At 65.0% G+C, this 17,568-nt stretch overlaps 1 protein-coding gene across 6 annotated transcripts in view; it reads left to right on the top strand.

Annotated features, from left to right (window-relative positions):
• The window catches only part of PRKAR1B (protein kinase cAMP-dependent type I regulatory subunit beta), an 82,031-nt gene extending 65,812 nt beyond the window's left edge, over nucleotides 1–16,219 (top strand). For all 6 annotated transcript variants that reach the window (XM_021085935.1, XM_021085937.1, XM_021085932.1 and 3 more), the window contains exons 9-11: nucleotides 2,109–2,230; nucleotides 14,626–14,707; nucleotides 15,001–16,219. In XM_021085935.1, coding sequence (XP_020941594.1) covers nucleotides 2,109–2,230; nucleotides 14,626–14,707; nucleotides 15,001–15,173 — 377 coding nt within the window. In that variant the 3' untranslated portion in view covers nucleotides 15,174–16,219. The remainder of the gene's footprint in view (nucleotides 1–2,108; nucleotides 2,231–14,625; nucleotides 14,708–15,000) is intronic.

Raw genomic sequence — 17,568 nt, 5'->3', positions numbered from 1 at the left:
ACCGGAAAAGGGAAACAAGCTAAATCTGTCGTCGCAGGAAGGGCTGCGTGGCGGACGTCGCGTGGCGCGGGTTGTCCTCCGGCCTGGCGCGTGGCCTGGTCTCCACGTGACACCCCGGACCTGGGAAGCGAGACGGCAGAGACGGACGGCGGTTCTGCCCGCCTCGGGCGACGCCGCAACGTGCGCGAGACGCTGCTGCCTTGCCGTAGAGGCGTGAGAGCACCAGCGGGGAGGAACCTCGCCAGACCTCCTAACGTTAAAAAGAGAATCCCCCAAACCCTCCAGAGGCGTAGCATCTGGGGAGGCAGAGGGAAGTCAGGCTGGGGCGACGGCCCCTCGGTTTCGTCAGTGTCGTTAGGTGTCGTGAGGGAAGAGCCCCCGCGCGGGCAGGGCCGGGTCCTCCTGTCCCTCTGTTCAGGATGGGGGCTGGCTGTGTAGTTCGTGTTACTGTTCTGGTTATTGTTTTCCAGATGTAAAAAAAAAAAGGCACACCTGCGCGGAGCTGGTGGCATGGGGAGCAGAGTGTGGGGCATGGCACGAGGGGGGCTCGGTCCTCCCAGGGGACCCAGAGCAAGTCTGGGATGGACCCTGAGAGGCACCCTGAGCCAGCGTCCAGGGAAGAAGTGGCGCCAGGCCTCCGGGCAGGAACAGCCAGTGTCCCCAGAGCTGGATCAGGTTCGGGCTCAGAGCCCGGCACCCTGGGGTCCCCAGAGCATCAACTGTGTGAGACCAGGGGGAGATGTGAGCCGCCCCACGGCTGCAGGCTGACTTGTGGGGTTGCCTCTGGGGGGCGTCCTGCGTCTCTTCTGTGCGGTTTCCGCCACCTCCGCGGGAGGAACACCCCCAGAAGGGCGGGGTCGGGAGCGGGGTGACCATCTGCCCTGGAGCCCTGGGACTGGATGCCCCCCCCGCTCCAGACGCGGGGGCCCGCGAATCGCTGTCGCCGCCTCTGAGAGGACGGTCCCCTTCCGGGACCTGTGTTGTTGGGGGGTGGAGCTGGGACTCAGACGGCAGCATGGACCCGGTTTCAAATGTGCGGAAACCCCACCAATCCCCACGCGGAGGTGAGCGTCCCAAGGCCCACGTTGTAAAAGCAACGGCTTCTCGTGGCCCCAGAGGGGAACCCCGAGCCGCCACGCACGTGTTCACAGGCTCCCATCGCCACACCGCCACCCACTCCAAAGCCACCGGCGTCGCCCCCTGGGGGTGCGTGGGGCCTGGGTCCCCGGGCAGCTCCCGTCCACTGGGGCTCTTCGGGAAGCTGGCGGGCCAGCGGGCAGCGACTTCCCTGCAGAAGCTGCTCCGGCCCGGGCGGGTCGAAAGTGTGTCCTTGTCGACGTGTGGCATTGGCAGGAGAAATCCCATCCCGGCCTGGACCTAAAATAAATGCTTTGCTTTATATTTTTAGCAGCTGCCCTACATAAGCGCATCTGATAACCGTAGGCCAGAGATGTTCCTTTGGCCAAAAAAGGAACAGTTAGTCAGGGGGGTCATTAATTTCTTATAAAAGGAGCGTTTTTTCCCTTCCCAAGGGCAGGTGTGAGAGAGGGCAGAAGGAGACAGAATTTGCAGGCGGCAAAGGTAAAGCTGCCGCAGAGGGTCGCGTCCTGATCTCCGATGAGGGGAGAGGTGGCGGGTCTCGGTGTCGCGCCCGCAGGTGCACACACGCTCTTTGAATGGCGACGGTCGGCCGGACGGCGTTCCTTTCAGACAGGCAACGGCCTCGGCCTCGGCCTCTGAGTTATTTCATCCCCTTCGTAGCCCTAAGAGCTGACCTGTGATGGCATTGTTTGCAAAAGCACAGGCAGCTCTGTTCCTGAGGCTCACAAAGGCGTTTCATGCTGGGTTCACTTGGAGCCTGCGTGCAGTGCCCCTCCTGGCTCTGAAGCCAGGGATGTGGGTCAGAACCGCTCGGCTCAGGCCCTGTCCACCTGCTGAGGGTGGAGTGCCACCACCCTGGGCCCGGCTGACGCGTGAAAATACTGGGGGCCCCCAGCACAGAAATTTACTCTGCCGCGTTCATCCAGTCAGGCGTCTGGGGTGGGGAGCTGCCCCCTTCCCATGAGCTTCCGTGCCCCCCCCCGTGACCCCCTTGTCCCCCTCTGCAGAGTCCCTGGAGAAGTGGGAGCGTCTGACGGTGGCCGATGCCCTGGAGCCCGTCCAGTTTGAGGATGGAGAGAAGATTGTGGTCCAGGGGGAGCCCGGGGACGACTTCTTCATCATCACGGAGGTGAGGCCCCCCCAACCCTGGGCGCGGGTGGGGCGCTGGGGGAGGGCCCGGCCGAGGAGGGCTGCCCGGGAGGGGAGCATCCCGCCGACACCCTCCCCGCCCCTGTGGGCCAGTGGTCCCCGAGCGCCCCCTCCAGCCCCCGCCGCCCTCAGTGGACTGAGCAGATGGCCGCCTCCCACCCCCTGTGGGGCCTCAGCTTGAGAACCAGAGGGTCTCCCCTTGGAAAGCGGGGTCGGGCCCCCAGACCCACACGTGTGCTGCTCTGGGTCAGAGCCGCTGTGACGTCTGTGTCTTCGTCGAGGGAAGCGTGTGAAGTTAGGGCGCGTGTGCCGGTCTTGCCACCGCGTGTGGATCTGCGGGGGTCTCAAGCGAGACCTTAACTTAAGATCAGCACCAGATTTCTCCACCTGGACCCGCGTGACTCACTGCTGCCGTCTCCAGCCCCCACCATGGCGACAGCTGGCTCCGGGCCGTAATCCGTGGCGGCCACGCTCAGCCTGTCACTGACGGGGCCGAGCAGCTGCGTGGCCGGCGTGTCCCCCGGGGTCTGCGCCTCGGCTGTGGTCCCCAGGGACAGAGCCACCGCAGCCCCGGAATGAATGAGCGGGCCGCCTCGCCGTGGGAACCTCCCCATGACACAGCCTGAAACTATGTGAGTTTGGCTCACTTCCTACCTCCCCGGCCCCCCCTGGCGAGGCGGGTCTCTGTCCCACGCCGGGTGAAGCACATGCTTCAGCTGCCTGCTTTGCCGTCCGAGGACAGAACCTCCAGCGTGGCAGAGGCTGGTGCTGCTCGTGCAGCACCAAGTGCCCACGCGGGCCATGGCCGCAGCAGCGAGGGGGGTCCTCGTGCCATCTAGAGAGAGTGGCACCTGGCTCGGGGTTGGTGCCGAGACAAGCAGTGACAAGGTGGTGTGACCAGGCCTGGAGCCACCTTCCTGCCTTAAAATAAGAGAAGCAGGAGTTCCTGCTCTGGTGCAACGGTATCAGCAGCATCTTGGGAGCGCTGGGACGCAAGTTTGATCCCCGGCCCCGCGCAGCGGGTTAAATATTTATTGTTGCTGCAGCTGCGGCTCGGACCTGGCCCCCGCCTGGGACTCCATATGCTGCGGGGTGGCCCAAAAAGAGAAGGAGTAGCAGAAGCGAATTCCCAGGTTGATGTTGACAAGCATGCTCAGAATGCCCTTGGCCAGCGCTCACCCTGCTCCATGCCCAACCAAAGTCTGTCGCTGAGCCCCGAGAATCCAGGGCTCCCCAGGAGCCCCTCCTAGAAGGCCGTGCCTGGACCTCTTCCCGCCACCTGCCTGCTGGTCCCTCAGCAAAGATCTGGACGGCTGCGGGGTCCGCAGGGGACACTGCAGGAGGGAGACCCTGGGTCTGAGGGGCCTGTGAGGTGCTGGGTGGGTCCTGCCGGGGCCAGCACAGAGCTTCGCAGTGTGTGTTTGGAGCCGGGGACGTTGGGACAGGAGGGCCTGGGGGTGCAGGCATGAACCGGGGACTCGGTCTGCGCCTGAGCGCCCCGGGGCTGGGGGCGCTTCTGCAGGGACGCTGTGAGGGGGGTCCTTGGGCGGCTTTCCTGTGCTCGCCCGGGTGACTCATTCAACAATAATGTTTCTTGAAAGAAGGAAAAAAACCACAGACAGAGCAAATTATGACTCCTGCCAGCGAGGTCTCCGCTCCGTGGACCGGAGAGGCGGCAAACCGGCGTTTCAGCTCCCGCCCTGGCTGTGACCTCACGCCTGCTCCCCGCAGAGGGAGCCCTTGGGGTGAAGTGATGGCTTGACTCGGGACATTGCCAGGGCTTTGCTTGCAGGCCGTGGCGGGCACGGCGGGCCCTCGAGGTTTTATCTCAGATCCTCCTGCATGTCCGCAGAGATAGCTGGGGTCTGGCTCATGGTTTCTGGAGGATGTTCCAGCAGAAAATTACTCATACTGTCCAAAAGCAGCTCAGGCTGCTCTCAGACACACAGGGCTGTGAGGTTTGCGCTGGCCTGTGCTGTGGTTTTTTTTTGAAACATTCGAGCTACTTGTCAGTATCTAAAAATCAGGTATTTCACTTAAAAATCTGGATCTCTTCGCCTGAAACACTGAGATCTGGCCACCTCGGATCCCCGCCGGGCCGCAGCCAGCTGGATCCCGGCGTGTGCCGTGCACCCCGCTTTGCCCCAGTCCTCCTCCAGCCCTCTTGCCCCACCGGCGGGCGGGCTTGCAGGCACTTGGCCGTTGAGTGTGCAGCCTCGGTTTTGATGGTCCTGAGGCTGAGGAGTGAGTCGCTCTGGCCAGCGCAGGCAATTGTCCATTAATCTCTGGGCCAAGGCCTCCTCCCAGCCATGTCCAAGGCCACGGGGTCGTCAGCTGTGCGAGAGGCAGGGTCACTGGGGGCTCGTCACAGAACTCTCGGGGGCGGGAGGGCGTCGCCACGTGAGCCTTGATAATGGGACCTGGTTCTTTTGGAGCTACAAGTATGAGCCCCGCGGACGTGCAGTGTGACCTCACCCTGGAGGGGGGCCCTGACTGTCCGTCTCCCGCGAGGGGCGGGCAGCGGAGGCCGTTCTTCCCCCAAGGTCGGGCGGAGGGCAGGTGGGGGATCCCAGGGGCAGCCGTGCGTCTGGCTCCTGCATCCTCCTCCCCACGTCCTGCGCTCTCACTGCGGTTGTGCTGAGCGTTCCCGGTGCGTGAGCGCGCGCGTGCATTGTGTGTGGCGTGTGCACGTGTGTCCAGGCCTCCCCGTGGACGGGGCAGGATGGACCCCATCGTCTCTTTGGCCCCGGGGCCGGGTGTGCTCTGGCCCGTCCACGGAAGGGCTCTGTGCTGTGTCCACCGTCGTTGCGGAGGCTGCGCCTGGCGACACAGATGTGTGGTTTTGTGTTCAGGGCTGTAGGCTCCGCACAGACTCGCCAGGAGCTTGGGCTGGTGGGGCGGCTCCCCCTCTGCAGGGGCTCCTGCTGCCTCCTGCAAAAAAGGGTCCTGGGAGAGCGGTTTGGGGACGTAGAGCTCCGCTGCTTCCGCCAGGACAGCCCAGCCTGGAGGCCGAGCGTCACCCTCCGCTGCCTGGGGGGCGGGGGGGGGGCGCGAGAACGTGGAGGGGGGGCGGAGTCACAATAGACCCCCGCGTGTAACCCAAGCCTCTCCGAAGGTATGGTTTTCACGACATTGTAACATGTATTTGCAGTGGTTTCCTTGGCAACCGGGATTCTTTTCCCGTGTGCTCTGTGACCAGCTGAATTGGTGCGTCACGGTGGGGCCCTGGGCTTCAAGGGCATCGCATGCGCTCAGAACTGAAATGCACCCTCCCAGACTTGTGTGGCCGCAGCCTCTGCTTCCCGCGTGGCCAGAAGCGGTCGCCGGCACATCTGAAAGCGACGTGGTGTCCCCCACCTCCAGCCCTGCTCTCCCCCGGGCCGCTGTGTGGATGGGGTGGCGGGGATGCCATTCCTTTAGAGGACGTGCTGTTCCGGTGGATCCCTTCACACGCGCTGTGGCACGTCCATCCGTCTCGGCACAGCGATGCCCTCGGAGCCAGCGGCGGGAAGGAAGCGATGTTTCCCCTTTAGATGTGCTGTGGGGGTTGATTTTGTGGGTGGGCTTGGCCAGGCTGTGGGACCCTGTGTTTGTCCAGCGTGGGTCCCGGTGTTTCTGTGAAGGTGCTCTTCAGGTGCGACGGTGTGACGTCCGCTGACCTTGACGGAACCCATGACCTCTGTGGCGAGGGTGGGCCTCGTCCAATCAGGCTATGTGCCCTTAAGAGGAAAAGGACCGCGGTCCCCCAGGAAGAAGGGGTTCCCTGCGCCGGCTTTGGCTTTTGGCCTCAGCCCCAGTGCTCGCTCCTCCCTGCCCCCCTGCAGGTTTCAGACGTGCCGCCCCACAGCCGTGTGAGCCGATGGCTTAACCTGCATCTTCTCCATCACCCGTCCCATTGCCCCTCTCTCTGGAGAACCCCAACCATCACCCCTGCCCCTGCCTTTGCCCGAGCGGTCAGGGCCCCAGGCGGGTTGGGGGGGGGTCCCCCGTGCCTGCTGGGAGCCAGGGCCCCTCACAGCCCCACAGGCCCAAGGGCTGCCTGGTGTGGGCGCTGGCCTGCGGGGCTGCAGGACGCCGGTGGGGGTCTCCCTGTGGCCGGTGGGCTTGGTGCTGCCTTTCCTCTTTGCCGGAGCACAGGTGCACTTCGCTGGCCTATGTGGTGTCCTGTCCCCTGCCCTCCTGGATGGATGTGGCGAGCAGAGGCCTGGCCCCGGGATCCGCTGCTCTGGAAGCTGTTTCCCCAGCTGTGGAGGGGCTGGTGGAGACGGGCGTGCACGGGTGTGAGGCTCGAGTCATTGACACCTGCTGGGCCCTGGGTGCCAGGCTGGGCTCCGTGTCCCATGGCCTCTCTCATTGTCTCCGAGTGCTGGAGGCTCCCACCACTGTGACCGAGGCCAAGCTGTTGGGTGTTCTCAGCCGACCAGAGCAGATCTGCGCTCGTGAACCTGGGGCTCACGGACGTGAGAACAGAAAGCACCAGTGGGTCCTCCCAGAGCTGAGCCCCCTCACCTCCGGGTCTCAACCTCCCGCAGCCTGTGGGGGCCGTTCTCAGGACCCCTCTGGCTTCCAAAGATCTGAAGCACCCAGTGGCCCGAGGAGCTCTCGGCGCCAACAGCGGGACCCACAGGGGCTCCTGGCTGCATCTGGCCAGAGGGACCCTGGTGCCCCCCCGCCCTGTGGCAGGGAAGAGGGGCCTATGGGGCTGAGAACGTGTCAGCTTCTTTGAGGTGCACAGACTGCCCCGCCGACCTGCTCTGGGAGGGCGGCTAGGGCGGGGCAAGGGTGGCACCTTAGGTCCCCTCCCCAGCGACCCTCCCGAGGCCAGACTCCCGCCTGCTGGGAGGACCTCTGGCCTGGGGGCAGCCGGACCAGACGCGTTTCCTCCCTGCCTGCTCCCACGCGGGCTGCAGCGGGAGGCATTGCCATGGAAACGTGAGGTTGGCCGTATCTCCTCTCTTTGCGAATTAGTTTGATGACTGCAAGGCTGCGGCGACTGCAGAACAATCCTCTTCCAAGCCCGCCTTTGGTCGGGGCTTTCGCAGCTTGTCCCTGGGCCCGCGCCTCCCTCTTCGTGGCTGAAGAGGGTTCAGAGGTCACTGTTGCCCCGGGGACTCTCAGGGCGACCACCGGAGTCGCGGCCACTTGTGACTCCGCCCACCTTTGCCCCTACCGCGCGCCAGGCCGAGGGGATTGGGCGATGGCAGCTGCTGGCCGGCTCCCCGCGTTTGCAGAAAGGGGAGCGCACCCAGACCACTCGCCACAGGCGCGTCTCGGGTCCAGCATGGAGAAGGGCCAGGCCAGAGCAGGAAGTCCAGGGAGGTGGCGCAGCGACCCCAGGGCGACGGCGGCTGGGCCCGTGGGGTTGGGCATTGATGCCTGAGTGGAGATCCTGCGGAGGAAGAGGGGCCGGTTTAGGGGCAGAGGAGGCGGGCCGGACCCCACCCGCCCTGCACCCTGACAGCGGTTTTGACGTCCACCCTGTGTGCCCCCAGCAAGGCCAGGAACAACTGGTCCAGCTGCCCCAGCTTCTCCGTAAGCCAGACAACCGCAGCATCCGGCCGGCATCTCTCGGCTCCTAGGAGCCTCCCGGGTGCCTAGGCGTGGGCGCCTGTCCTGGGACCCTCCCTCGATCTGCAGCCGGTCTGAGGGGCTCGCCCTGGCGTCCACCCGCCAGCCAGGGTCCTTCGCTGCTTAGCCGTGTGGGCCCCGTTGGGAGGAGGCCGGCGCCGTCCTCCGGTTGTCACTGTTGGCTCTGTGGTCGGTGCCTGACCCTCCCCGTCAGGCAGTGAGAGTGGCCGGCGCTTGCTGGCCCAGGTCAGTGTGGAAGGACAGTGGTCTTGGTCCAAAAAGTAGCAGAAAGATAAACTTTCCTTCTGGGCTGAAGCAGCAGGAACACTTTTCCAGAAGCCGGGCTGGGCCGGGAGCCACGCCGCACCCACGTCCACCCGTCTGGGCCAGCTCAGACCTCTGTCCTCCGAGCTGGCTGGTCACCAGCAGTGGGAGTGCTACAGTCTCCGAGGAGTCCTTTTAATTTCACGACTTCATTTAAGGGGGCTGTTTCAAGTTCACAGCAAAGCCGAGGGGAAAGTACCCCAACTTCCCACGTGCCTCCTGTCCCCCCACGCGCAGCCCCCACCGGCAGGTTGCAGTCACCTGCAGTGAGGGTTTGGACACTCGCACGATCACGTGTGGTCATCGCCGCGTCACGCAGGTCGTTGCCCTGCCGTGAAGACCGCCTCTGCGCCCCTGGTCCCTCCCTCCCCGGCTCTGGTCCTCTCCTGTCTGTCTCCTCTTGCCTTTTCCAGGAGGTCACATGTGCGGGGGCGCAGAGTCTGCGGCCTCTCCTCTCTGGCGTCTCCCGCTTTGTGATGCGTGTGCACCTCTTTTCTGTGGTTCTCCGCGGCTCACGGGCGCTTTTCCCCAGGGCCCAGTGCTGCTCCGCTGTCTGGACTCAGGCGGTGATTTATCCATCACCTGCGAGGCACCTTGGTCACCTCCAGGTCCTGACAGTGCAATTAAAGCTGCCGTCAGCGTCCGTGTGTAGGTTCTCTGGGGACTCACCAGACCCTCTGCGTGGACACCGAGGGCACAGTTGCCACATCTCGGGGGGTTTGGGGGGCCGCTCCCTGCCTGGTGTCCCCTTGGTGCCTGGATGGCTCCCAGCCCCTCTCCTCCTGTGCTCTGACCCCACTGGGGGCTCTCATGCCCAGGGTCTCCCAGGCCTGACTTTGGGCGGCCCTGATGTCCCGCAGGAGTGTCCGAGGAGCCGTCTCCTCCCCACTTCATGGCCGTGTCATCCGGGGCTCGGGGCTCGTCCCTTCGGGACCCCTTCTGTAGGCCCCGGGCCCCAGCCCGCCTCTGCTGCCCTTTCCCCGGAGAGGGCAGCTCCCAGCGCCAGCTGAGCGGGCGCTCTGGGCTCTGAAATGACCTGTCCCCGTCCGCCGGCGTGTGGACACCCGGCCCCCCACGCCTGCCTCGCGGTCCCTCCCAGGGCCGTGACCCTGTGCGCCAAGATTCTGGTGCGGCTGCCGCGCTCGGCTTCTGGGGGCCGGGGCCTGGAGCTCGGGGCTTCTGCCTGTAGAGCTGGGGGCCCTTTTACAGCATGAATGCTGAACGACTAAGCAAGTACAGTGTCGCCCGCTGGACTAAGACCAGCGACACAGAAGCGCCTTCAGAAGCGCAGGCTCCCAGCCTCCCCGCCCCCACGGCAGTCTGGGTGGCCCCTCCCCGTGCCTTTCTGAGACTTTCTGATGGAAAAGTGGAAAACGTTGGGGGTGTGCCCCTGAAAGTCTGAAAGCGCCGTCTTCCTCACTCCGCTCGCCCCCCCCCCACCCCCGCCCCGTCCCAGGGGCTGCTTCCCACCCTCGGACACCCCGTTTCCTGGTGTCGTCACACCTGGCGGGAGGGAGGCGGCCCAGACGGACGGGTGTGGAAGGGCCGTGCCGGGGTCTCGGTCCTGCTTTGTCCTGAGCGGGACCCCAGGATCCGGCCACCAGGGAGGAGACACGGTGCGCGAGGACCGTTGCCATGACGGCGGATGTTTTGGCGGGATGTCTTCCGGATGTGCGTTCTGAGCCGGTCCGGAGGGGGGGGTGTCACTCCCCCTGCTGCCCGCCGGCCGAGGGTGGCTCTGGCTTAGGTGGGTGGACAGCTGTGTGCCTCCTTCTCCTCCCCGTGGTGGCATCCAATGCGGCTCAGTTCCCGGGAACCCCTCCTCCAAAGCACTCCGAGCTAATGGTGGCCTTTGCTGGAAAGCTGTTCCCGGCACCCGCAGAGGTGATTGATGCGCTGCGGGTTCCGTCCCCAGCCGTGGGGCCCTGATACCCACCCCTGTGCCCGCGGTTGGCTGTGGGAGCTTGGGCATGAGTCTTCCAATGTGGGGCGTCTTCCCAGGGGTCATCACGCGTGTGATGAGCACAGGGTCCCCAGGGACGGCTGGTGGCCTCTCCGGACAGAGGGCCATGTGGGGAGCCCAGCGCGGACCCCAGAGGGCAGGATACAGGCTCGATCACCTGCTGGCTGGGGGGGGGGGTATTGAGGCTGGAGCCGCTGCTTGGCCCTGCCTTCAGGTGGGGCCATCAGCCTGCAGACGGAGGTGCCTGGGGGCCCCCTTCAGATGCTGGGGGTTGAGCACCAGAAACCGCTTTGTTGCCAGAGCAGCCCCCTGCCCCACCCTGGGAGGCGCAGGAGCCTGGTCCTGCACTTCAGCCTCGACTGGAAGCTTCCAGCTCTCCCCATCCTCCACCCCGAGGAAGGGCAGGCGAGCCGCGGTTCCCGCATCCACAGGTGGCGGGGAGAAGCGGAGCCACGGAAGAGCACGGGGAGCAGAGCCGTTGTCACGGTCAGCCAGGCGAGCGGGGGGGCACCTGCATTTCCAGGTTCGAGGTTTTTCCGAGAGCCTGGGTACCTTCTGCCTCCCCGCTTCACGCTGACTCGTGTCCGCTGCCGTCGTGACCATCTGCCATGTCTGACGCGCATCGGTGTCTCTGGGGCTCTGCTCCCACCCTGACTTTGATGAGCTGACCGGCATCGTACCGCTGTGCCCATGAGGACGCGGAGGCTGGCCTGCCCGGAACGCGACCAGCACGTAGAGGAGCCGGGCGGGGACCGCGGGGAGCCGTCGGAGCCTCAGGGAGCCTCAGGTGGGGGCCGATGTCTCCACACCTTCCCGGCACCTGCCTCCTCTTTAGTTGTCCTTTAATTTAGGGGACGCGATGCCAGTTTCCGTTTGTGGCTGTGATTGTTTCTTTTAAAATACGTATTTTTTTAAAAAAATAAGGAATATTTCCTGTGCTGGCACGTGGTATGGGGATCCGAGGCGCCTGCTCACTGCGCGGCCAGCCTGGGCTCACGGTCAGACCCTGTGCACCGACACCACAGCGGCACGGGGGGCGGTGTCTGTCCCTCCCCCCACACGGGCTGTGACGGACTCTTCTCTTCACTCTTCTTCACAAGCAGAAGACGTGGCCCTCCGAGCCCCCCACTGCGGCCCCCACGGGTGGGGCCGCCTCTCCCGGCTCCGACGGCGCCTGAGCCACGGGGGCTCTGGGCCGGGCTGGAGGGGCTGCTCGAGGCGTGGGAAGCCCCGAGCCCCAGCTTCCACGGGCACCTGCACCTCGGCCTTGGCCGCTGCTGTCCTGCAGAGGCCACGCTTGCCCGTCGCAGAAACCAGAGAGATGGAATTCCCGTCTTGGCTCAGCGGAGATGAACCTGACTCGCATCCATGTGAGGACGCAGGTTCGATCCCCAGCCCTGCTCAGCGGGTTAAGGATCCCGCGTTGCTGTGGCTGTGGTGTAGGGTGGCAGCTACGGCTCCGATTCGATTCGATCCCTTGTCTGGGAACCTTCATGTGCCGCGGGTGTGGCCCTGCAAAGACCAAAAGGAAAGGCACCAGAGAGTTGAGTTGGGTTTTGATTTTGTCGAAAAATTTAAAGTTGAAAACGTCGAAAGGCGAACGGGCCTTTCACAGCCCTGTGCCCCAGGCAGCGGCAGAGGCATTTTTCTCGTGCGTCCTCCGGGCTGATTCCTATGTGACCGATTTATTTTTAGAGTTGGGTCGGAATCAATAAGCGAGAGATTTGGGGAATATGCGTTAGAGTTTTGGCAAGTATGTGTTTCCAGCCCCCAGAATTCCAGCCCTCAGTCCCCTGAGGGTGTCTGTGCTGCCTTCCTGGCCGGCAGGGAGAGCAGCACAGGACAGCTGTCCCAGGGCTGGGATGGTTTCGCCATCCCGGAAGACCCGGGGCACGCGGTGGTCACGCCTGTTGCCGTGTCGTGGGAACGCTGGGCCCTGCCGCTTGGAGGCCCGCCCGACCCCACGGTGTCCAGTCCATCGGCCCGGGTCCCTGGCTCCCCGCCCCAGGCAGTCCAGCCCGGGACGCCCCCCGTCCTGTTGTGACATCAGTGCTGGGGCGCAGAGCCTGTCAGCCTTGGCTGCTGTAACAAAGAGCCCCCAAAAAAAGCCGGGAGTTGGTCTCGTGACTGAAGACCCCACAGTTTGTCACTGGACCCCAGGGGGCATTGGTTTGTCTTGTGGGCCCGCTGCCCCTTGCCACCTGAGGCTGGCGTTCCCGGTTGAGGCGGACTGGCAGCTCACGTGGGAGGGGACATGACATGCCCTCCCAGGTCACTTGGCCACGAGCACCTGCAGCTGCTGGTGGGGGCCCCCAGCCTGCCATGTGCCTCGTGGGGCTGCTCGCTCGGTGCTCCCCTGAGGACACTTCCTGAGCGTCCATCCTCATGCCGACCAGCCCGGCGGCCCTGTTGTCACACCTGTCCCCAGGCACGCGTCCACCTCCCGGTCAAGGTGCGTCTGGGTGCGAAGGCTCCGTCCACTGCCAAGGAAGCGGATTTCGCCTCATCCCACCTGCGGTCGATCGTAAGACGGGCCTCCGTGTGAGACCAGGAGGCAAAGCTGCCAGGCGCAAGGGGGACGCTGCTGGTTCCAGAGAGAACAGGGTGGGACGCTGTCTGCACGGGGGCAGGGGCACGAGCGAGAAACAGAGCAGAGGCCCCCCTGAGCCCACAGAACCCCAGTCCTCACGCCTCTCCTGAGCGGGCCGGGCAGCGTCTGAGGGGTGCAAGCCGGTCACGGTGGTTTAAGGTGAGCGTGTGACCTGCTCTGACCAGTGAGTGAGCTGGGAGGGAAGGTTGCTGGGAGCTTCCAGAAGGTTCTCCTGTGAATGGCACGGGGAGGCGTTTGTCGACTCCCGGAACTGTGGCAGCCATGGTGTCATCAGGAGGACTCGACCGAGGCCAGCAGAGTGGAAGGCAAGGGCGAGAAGAGTGCGGACACCAGTCTGGGCATCTCACGTCGGGTTTCTGTTATTTGGGGTTGAAGCAGCGCCTCGGACGCGCTGAGCTTGGAGTCTGCTGAGTAATTCTGTAAACCAGGGAGCTTCCGTTCCGTCCTGAGAGTCCTGAAGAGGAAAATGATCCAGTTGTCAAATGGAAAATTGTCGAAACGGGGAATGAAAGGCCTGTAAGTTGCATAAGTACAGTCGCGAAAGCAAACGCTAATTGGGGTGACGCGCTGTTGTATCCGGAGAAGCACTGCTGTCCCCGCGGTACCGTCAGCCGCCCTCCACTCCGGCTTTGTCCCTGGGCTTCTGGCAGCAGCCCATGTTCAGGGGACCAGCCCACAGTGCACAGCTGGGTGAGTCCCCTCAGCCGGCGTCGGGTCTGTGCCAGGACTGGTCTGAGCAGGCTGTAGACTGGCCGGGAAGACGGCTGGGGGTGGTAGGCCGAGGGGCAGCGGGCGGGAGTGGGGGGGGCGGCAGACTCCGTCCTGTGTGTGGGGTCAGCTTGGGACCGTGTGTCCTGCGGGCCCTGTTCCTCCGTCCAAGTCGGGAGGGCTTCCTGTCTGCCCACGTGGGGTAGAGACAAGCCCTGCTCCATCCGTCAGCTGGCTTCATAAACACCCCGTGGCTGGAGTGGGGGCCGGTGTGGGGGCCGCCCACGGGCACCGGGAGATTCCAGGCACGCCGGGCACAGGCAGGATCTCCTGACCCGCGCCTCGCAGACCGGCAGAGGGGTTACCCATTAACCAGGGCCTGGCCGGGCCTGCGTTTCTGAGGCCGGGTCCGGGTGAGCTGGGGTGAGCCGAGCCACCTGGAAACAAACCGCCTTCCCATGGGCATTGGGTGCCAGCGTGCAGGCTGGGGACATGCCTGAGCGGCTGGAGGCCAAGGGACCTGTGGATACGGGGGGCGCCCAGCGCCCCGGGAACTTTGTGCGGGGTCTTTGAGGCCTGCCGGCCGTGTGGGGCTGAGCTATGGGGGTGCATTCATTTACTGGCGCTGCTTAGGGGGCCCGGCTCCTAATCCTCAGGCATAGAGGGAGGGAGCCCGCCCTCCTCCGCTTCCCCCGAGGGGCAGGTGAGGGGCTCTGGGCTCCGGACCGGCTGCTGGAGCGTCACTGCCGGGGCCGAGGCCGAGGCGTGGAATGCGGTGCCCGGCCGAGCTGCCCTGCCCACGCCTGTGTTAAGCATTGAGCCCGGCGTCTGCAGACACCTGTCTGGGGGCCGGGGGAGCCGCCTCGCTTAGCGGGTGTGTGACCCCGAGACCACACTCCTCCCGTCCTTGAGACTTAAGCCAAGGTCAGCCGGGAGCGGCGCTGCCTTCGGAGGCACCTCCAGATTCAGCCCGCGCCACGCCCCGGGCTCGAGCCAGGCTCAGAGAGCGGTGGTCTCGGGGAGAGGCCACGGCTCCCAGACCCCTCGCCCTTCTGTCAGCGAGAGGAAGATGGGGGATTCACTTTAGATTTGGGGGCGCGTGTAGAAAGGAGCCAGTGACCTCACGGGGGGCCTCGGGCACTCCCGCCCTTGCCCCCCAACTCCAGCCAGCCGCCCTCACATGTCCCCTTGGCACCTGCAGGGCACAGCCTCCGTCCTCCAGCGCCGGTCCCCCAACGAGGAGTACGTGGAGGTGGGGCGTCTCGGGCCGTCTGACTACTTCGGTGAGTGGGTGGGGTCGCACCCTCCTGGGGGTGCCCGTGTCCCAGGGCCCCAGAAGGGCTGAGAAGGGGGCCGCAGCAGGCGTGGGAGGCCTGGCTGGGGCCTGGCTGCCCGTCCTGGGCGCCGGCTGAGCGGGGAGGCCGCGGCGGGACGGGCCAGCTGCGTGTGAGTCTAAGTCTGCGTCCCAGGTCTTCAGGAGACACGCCCGCGTGCGGCCCGTACTCAGGGTCGCTCCGTGTCCTGGGCGAGCTTTGCCCCCGAGCCCCCCGCCCCTGATGCTGTCTCTCGCCCCCAGGGGAGATCGCGCTGCTGCTGAACCGGCCCCGGGCGGCCACGGTGGTGGCGCGGGGGCCGCTCAAGTGTGTGAAGCTGGACCGGCCCCGCTTCGAGCGCGTGCTGGGCCCCTGCTCCGAGATCCTCAAAAGAAACATCCAGCGATACAACAGCTTCATCTCCCTCACCGTCTGAGGCCGCGTCCCGTGCGCTGCGCGGGCTGGGCCCCCGCCCTCCGGACTCACGCGGGGAATAAAAGAGTCGCCTTGCATCTCGAAGCCCCCCGGGAGGTGGCAGCGCCCCCTCCCCCGCCTCCCCTCTGGTTCTCCGTGGGCGCCTGGTCTGCGGTCAGGATGTGGGCAGTGAGGTCTGGGGGCCCCCACAGGCACCTTGGACTTGGGGTGAGAAGCCAAGGCTGAGAAGAGAGGAGGTCTGGGCCCCGCCCGCAAATCCCCCCTCCCCCGCCCCCAGCTGGGGTCCTCCTAAGATGACTGGGCTGGGGACACTTTGGTGGCTTACGCCGGTCCTGGCCTCAGAGAGGGGGTGGCCGCAGGTTCCCACGGAGCTTGGGGGGTGTGGGCGTCTCCTCACTTTCCTGGAAAGCTGGGAGCTCTGACCCGCTTGCCGGAAGGGCAGGGCCTCAGGGCGCCCCGCGGGGCTTAGACGCCCAGGAAGCGGAGGAAGCAACGTGTGAGGCTGGGACTTTCCACGGTGCCCTGAATGTCCTTGTGGCTGCTTCGGGGACTCCCCGGCCAGAGCCTGCCCTCCGCCCCGCAGAGAGCTCGGGAGGAAGCGGCAGGATTTTCTGAAACGTCATCAGGGCAAAGTTGTGCGAAGCAGGGTCCCCAGGGGGTCGTCCCCGTAGGCAGGGGTCTCGCCCTGGGGCGCTACTCCGTTGGCGGAGTCGCCACCCTCCTGATGGAGGAGAATGTCCGTCCCCCAGCCCTGGCGCCACACACCCGAGTCACCAGGCACTTGAGACCCCCCGAAAGGACCTTCAGTCCACCTCCAGCCTGAGCTGGACGGGCCCGGGGCCAGCGCCTCCTGGGACTTCCAGTGGCCGCAGTGCAGACCCTGTCGCACCCCAGCACGTCTGGAGGGGTTGCCGGCGTGCGGAGACCCCAGCCAGCCCTGCCTCTGCCCGTGGGTGTTTCTGTGTCGTGTAAACCCCGCCTGTGTGTCGCGATGTTCTGAACGCTGCATGAGCTGATATTAAATGTGCACTGAGGTACATCTGGCAACTCCGGGTTTTGATCTGAAATCTTTGGTTGAAGGTTTTCCTCCTCTTGTTTTTCCTGTGATAAAGTAGCCATGACACGGAGTTCCCCTCGTGGTTCAGCGGAAACGATCTGACTTGTATCCATGAGGTTGCAGGTTCGATCCCTGGCCTTGCTCCGTGGGTTAAGGATCCGGCGTGGCCGTGAGCTGTGGTGTAGCTCGCAGACGCGGCTCGGACCCCACGTTCCTGTGGCTGTGGTGGAGGCTGGCGGCTACAGCTCCAATTGGACCCCTAACCTGGGAACCTCCATGTGCCGCGGGTGTGGCCCTAAAAGAAAAAAAAAAAAAGTCCTAACGTAAAACTTAGCATCTTCACGGTCTTCCAGCATCCGGTTCGGGGGCGTGAGGCACCGTGTGTTTGCACCGCCATCAGCACCGTCATGTCCAGAGCGTTGCGTCTTCCCAAACCGGACTCGGTCCCCAGGAAATGCCCGCGCCCGTCCCCTCCCGCAGCCCTGGCGCCCACTCTCCACTCTCTGCCTCCGTGACCCTGACGGCGCCACGGCGCTGGAGGACGTGGGCTCACGCCGGGTGGCCTTCCGTGTCCGCTCACCTCTCTGGGCGTCATGTCTTCAAGGCTCACCCAGGCGTGGCCTGTGACGGCTCCCTTCGCTTTTAAGGCAGAATCGTATCCCATTGTGGGGACGGATCACGTCTCTTCATCCGTTCACCCGTCAGTGTCGAGGGACCCTTGGGTTTTAAGCCCTCGGTTGCCATCACGAGGGGCCCGGGCTGGCTGCTCTTCAGGGGAGGGGCAGTGGGACTGAGAGATGTTTGGAAGGAAACAGCCCGTCCCCCCAGGTGACCGTGGTCTGATGCCTGGGGTCGGGGTCAGGTGGCGTTTCTAAGCAGTGACTTGAGAGGGGGTGATGCTGGGGGGCACGTGTGGCCAGGCCTCGTGTCCACACCTTGCGGAGCAGGCTTTTGGGCAGAGCCTCAGCTTTTGGGCGGAGCCTCTGCCAGGCTCTCCCAGGAAGGCTGCCCTCTAGGCCATGAGCGTGCAGGCGTCAACCTAGAACCGAGCACGTCAGCCTTGCTGTGGGCCTGGGAGGGACCCCTGGGGCAGAGGGACAGCCCCCCACCCTGTTCCCTGATGGCTGGATGGAGCAGCCTCCCCAGGAAAGCCCAGGGGGCTTCCAAAATAAAGACCCACGGAGGAGGAGCCTCGACCTGCAACAAGTTGCTGCTCTTGAGCTGGGCAGCAGCTCCCGGGTCCAGGACAGGTGTGCACCCTGTGTGCACCTGCCTGGGACTTGTCTCGTGGGCTGTGAGGGGTGGTCCAGGGAGTAGGGGTGAGAGCTGCAGTTTGGGG

Source organism: Sus scrofa, chromosome 3 (genome assembly GCF_000003025.6).
Source record: "Sus scrofa isolate TJ Tabasco breed Duroc chromosome 3, Sscrofa11.1, whole genome shotgun sequence".
In the NCBI taxonomy this organism is placed as follows: domain Eukaryota; kingdom Metazoa; phylum Chordata; class Mammalia; order Artiodactyla; family Suidae; genus Sus; species Sus scrofa.
This window is presented reverse-complemented; position numbering and strand designations above follow the sequence as displayed.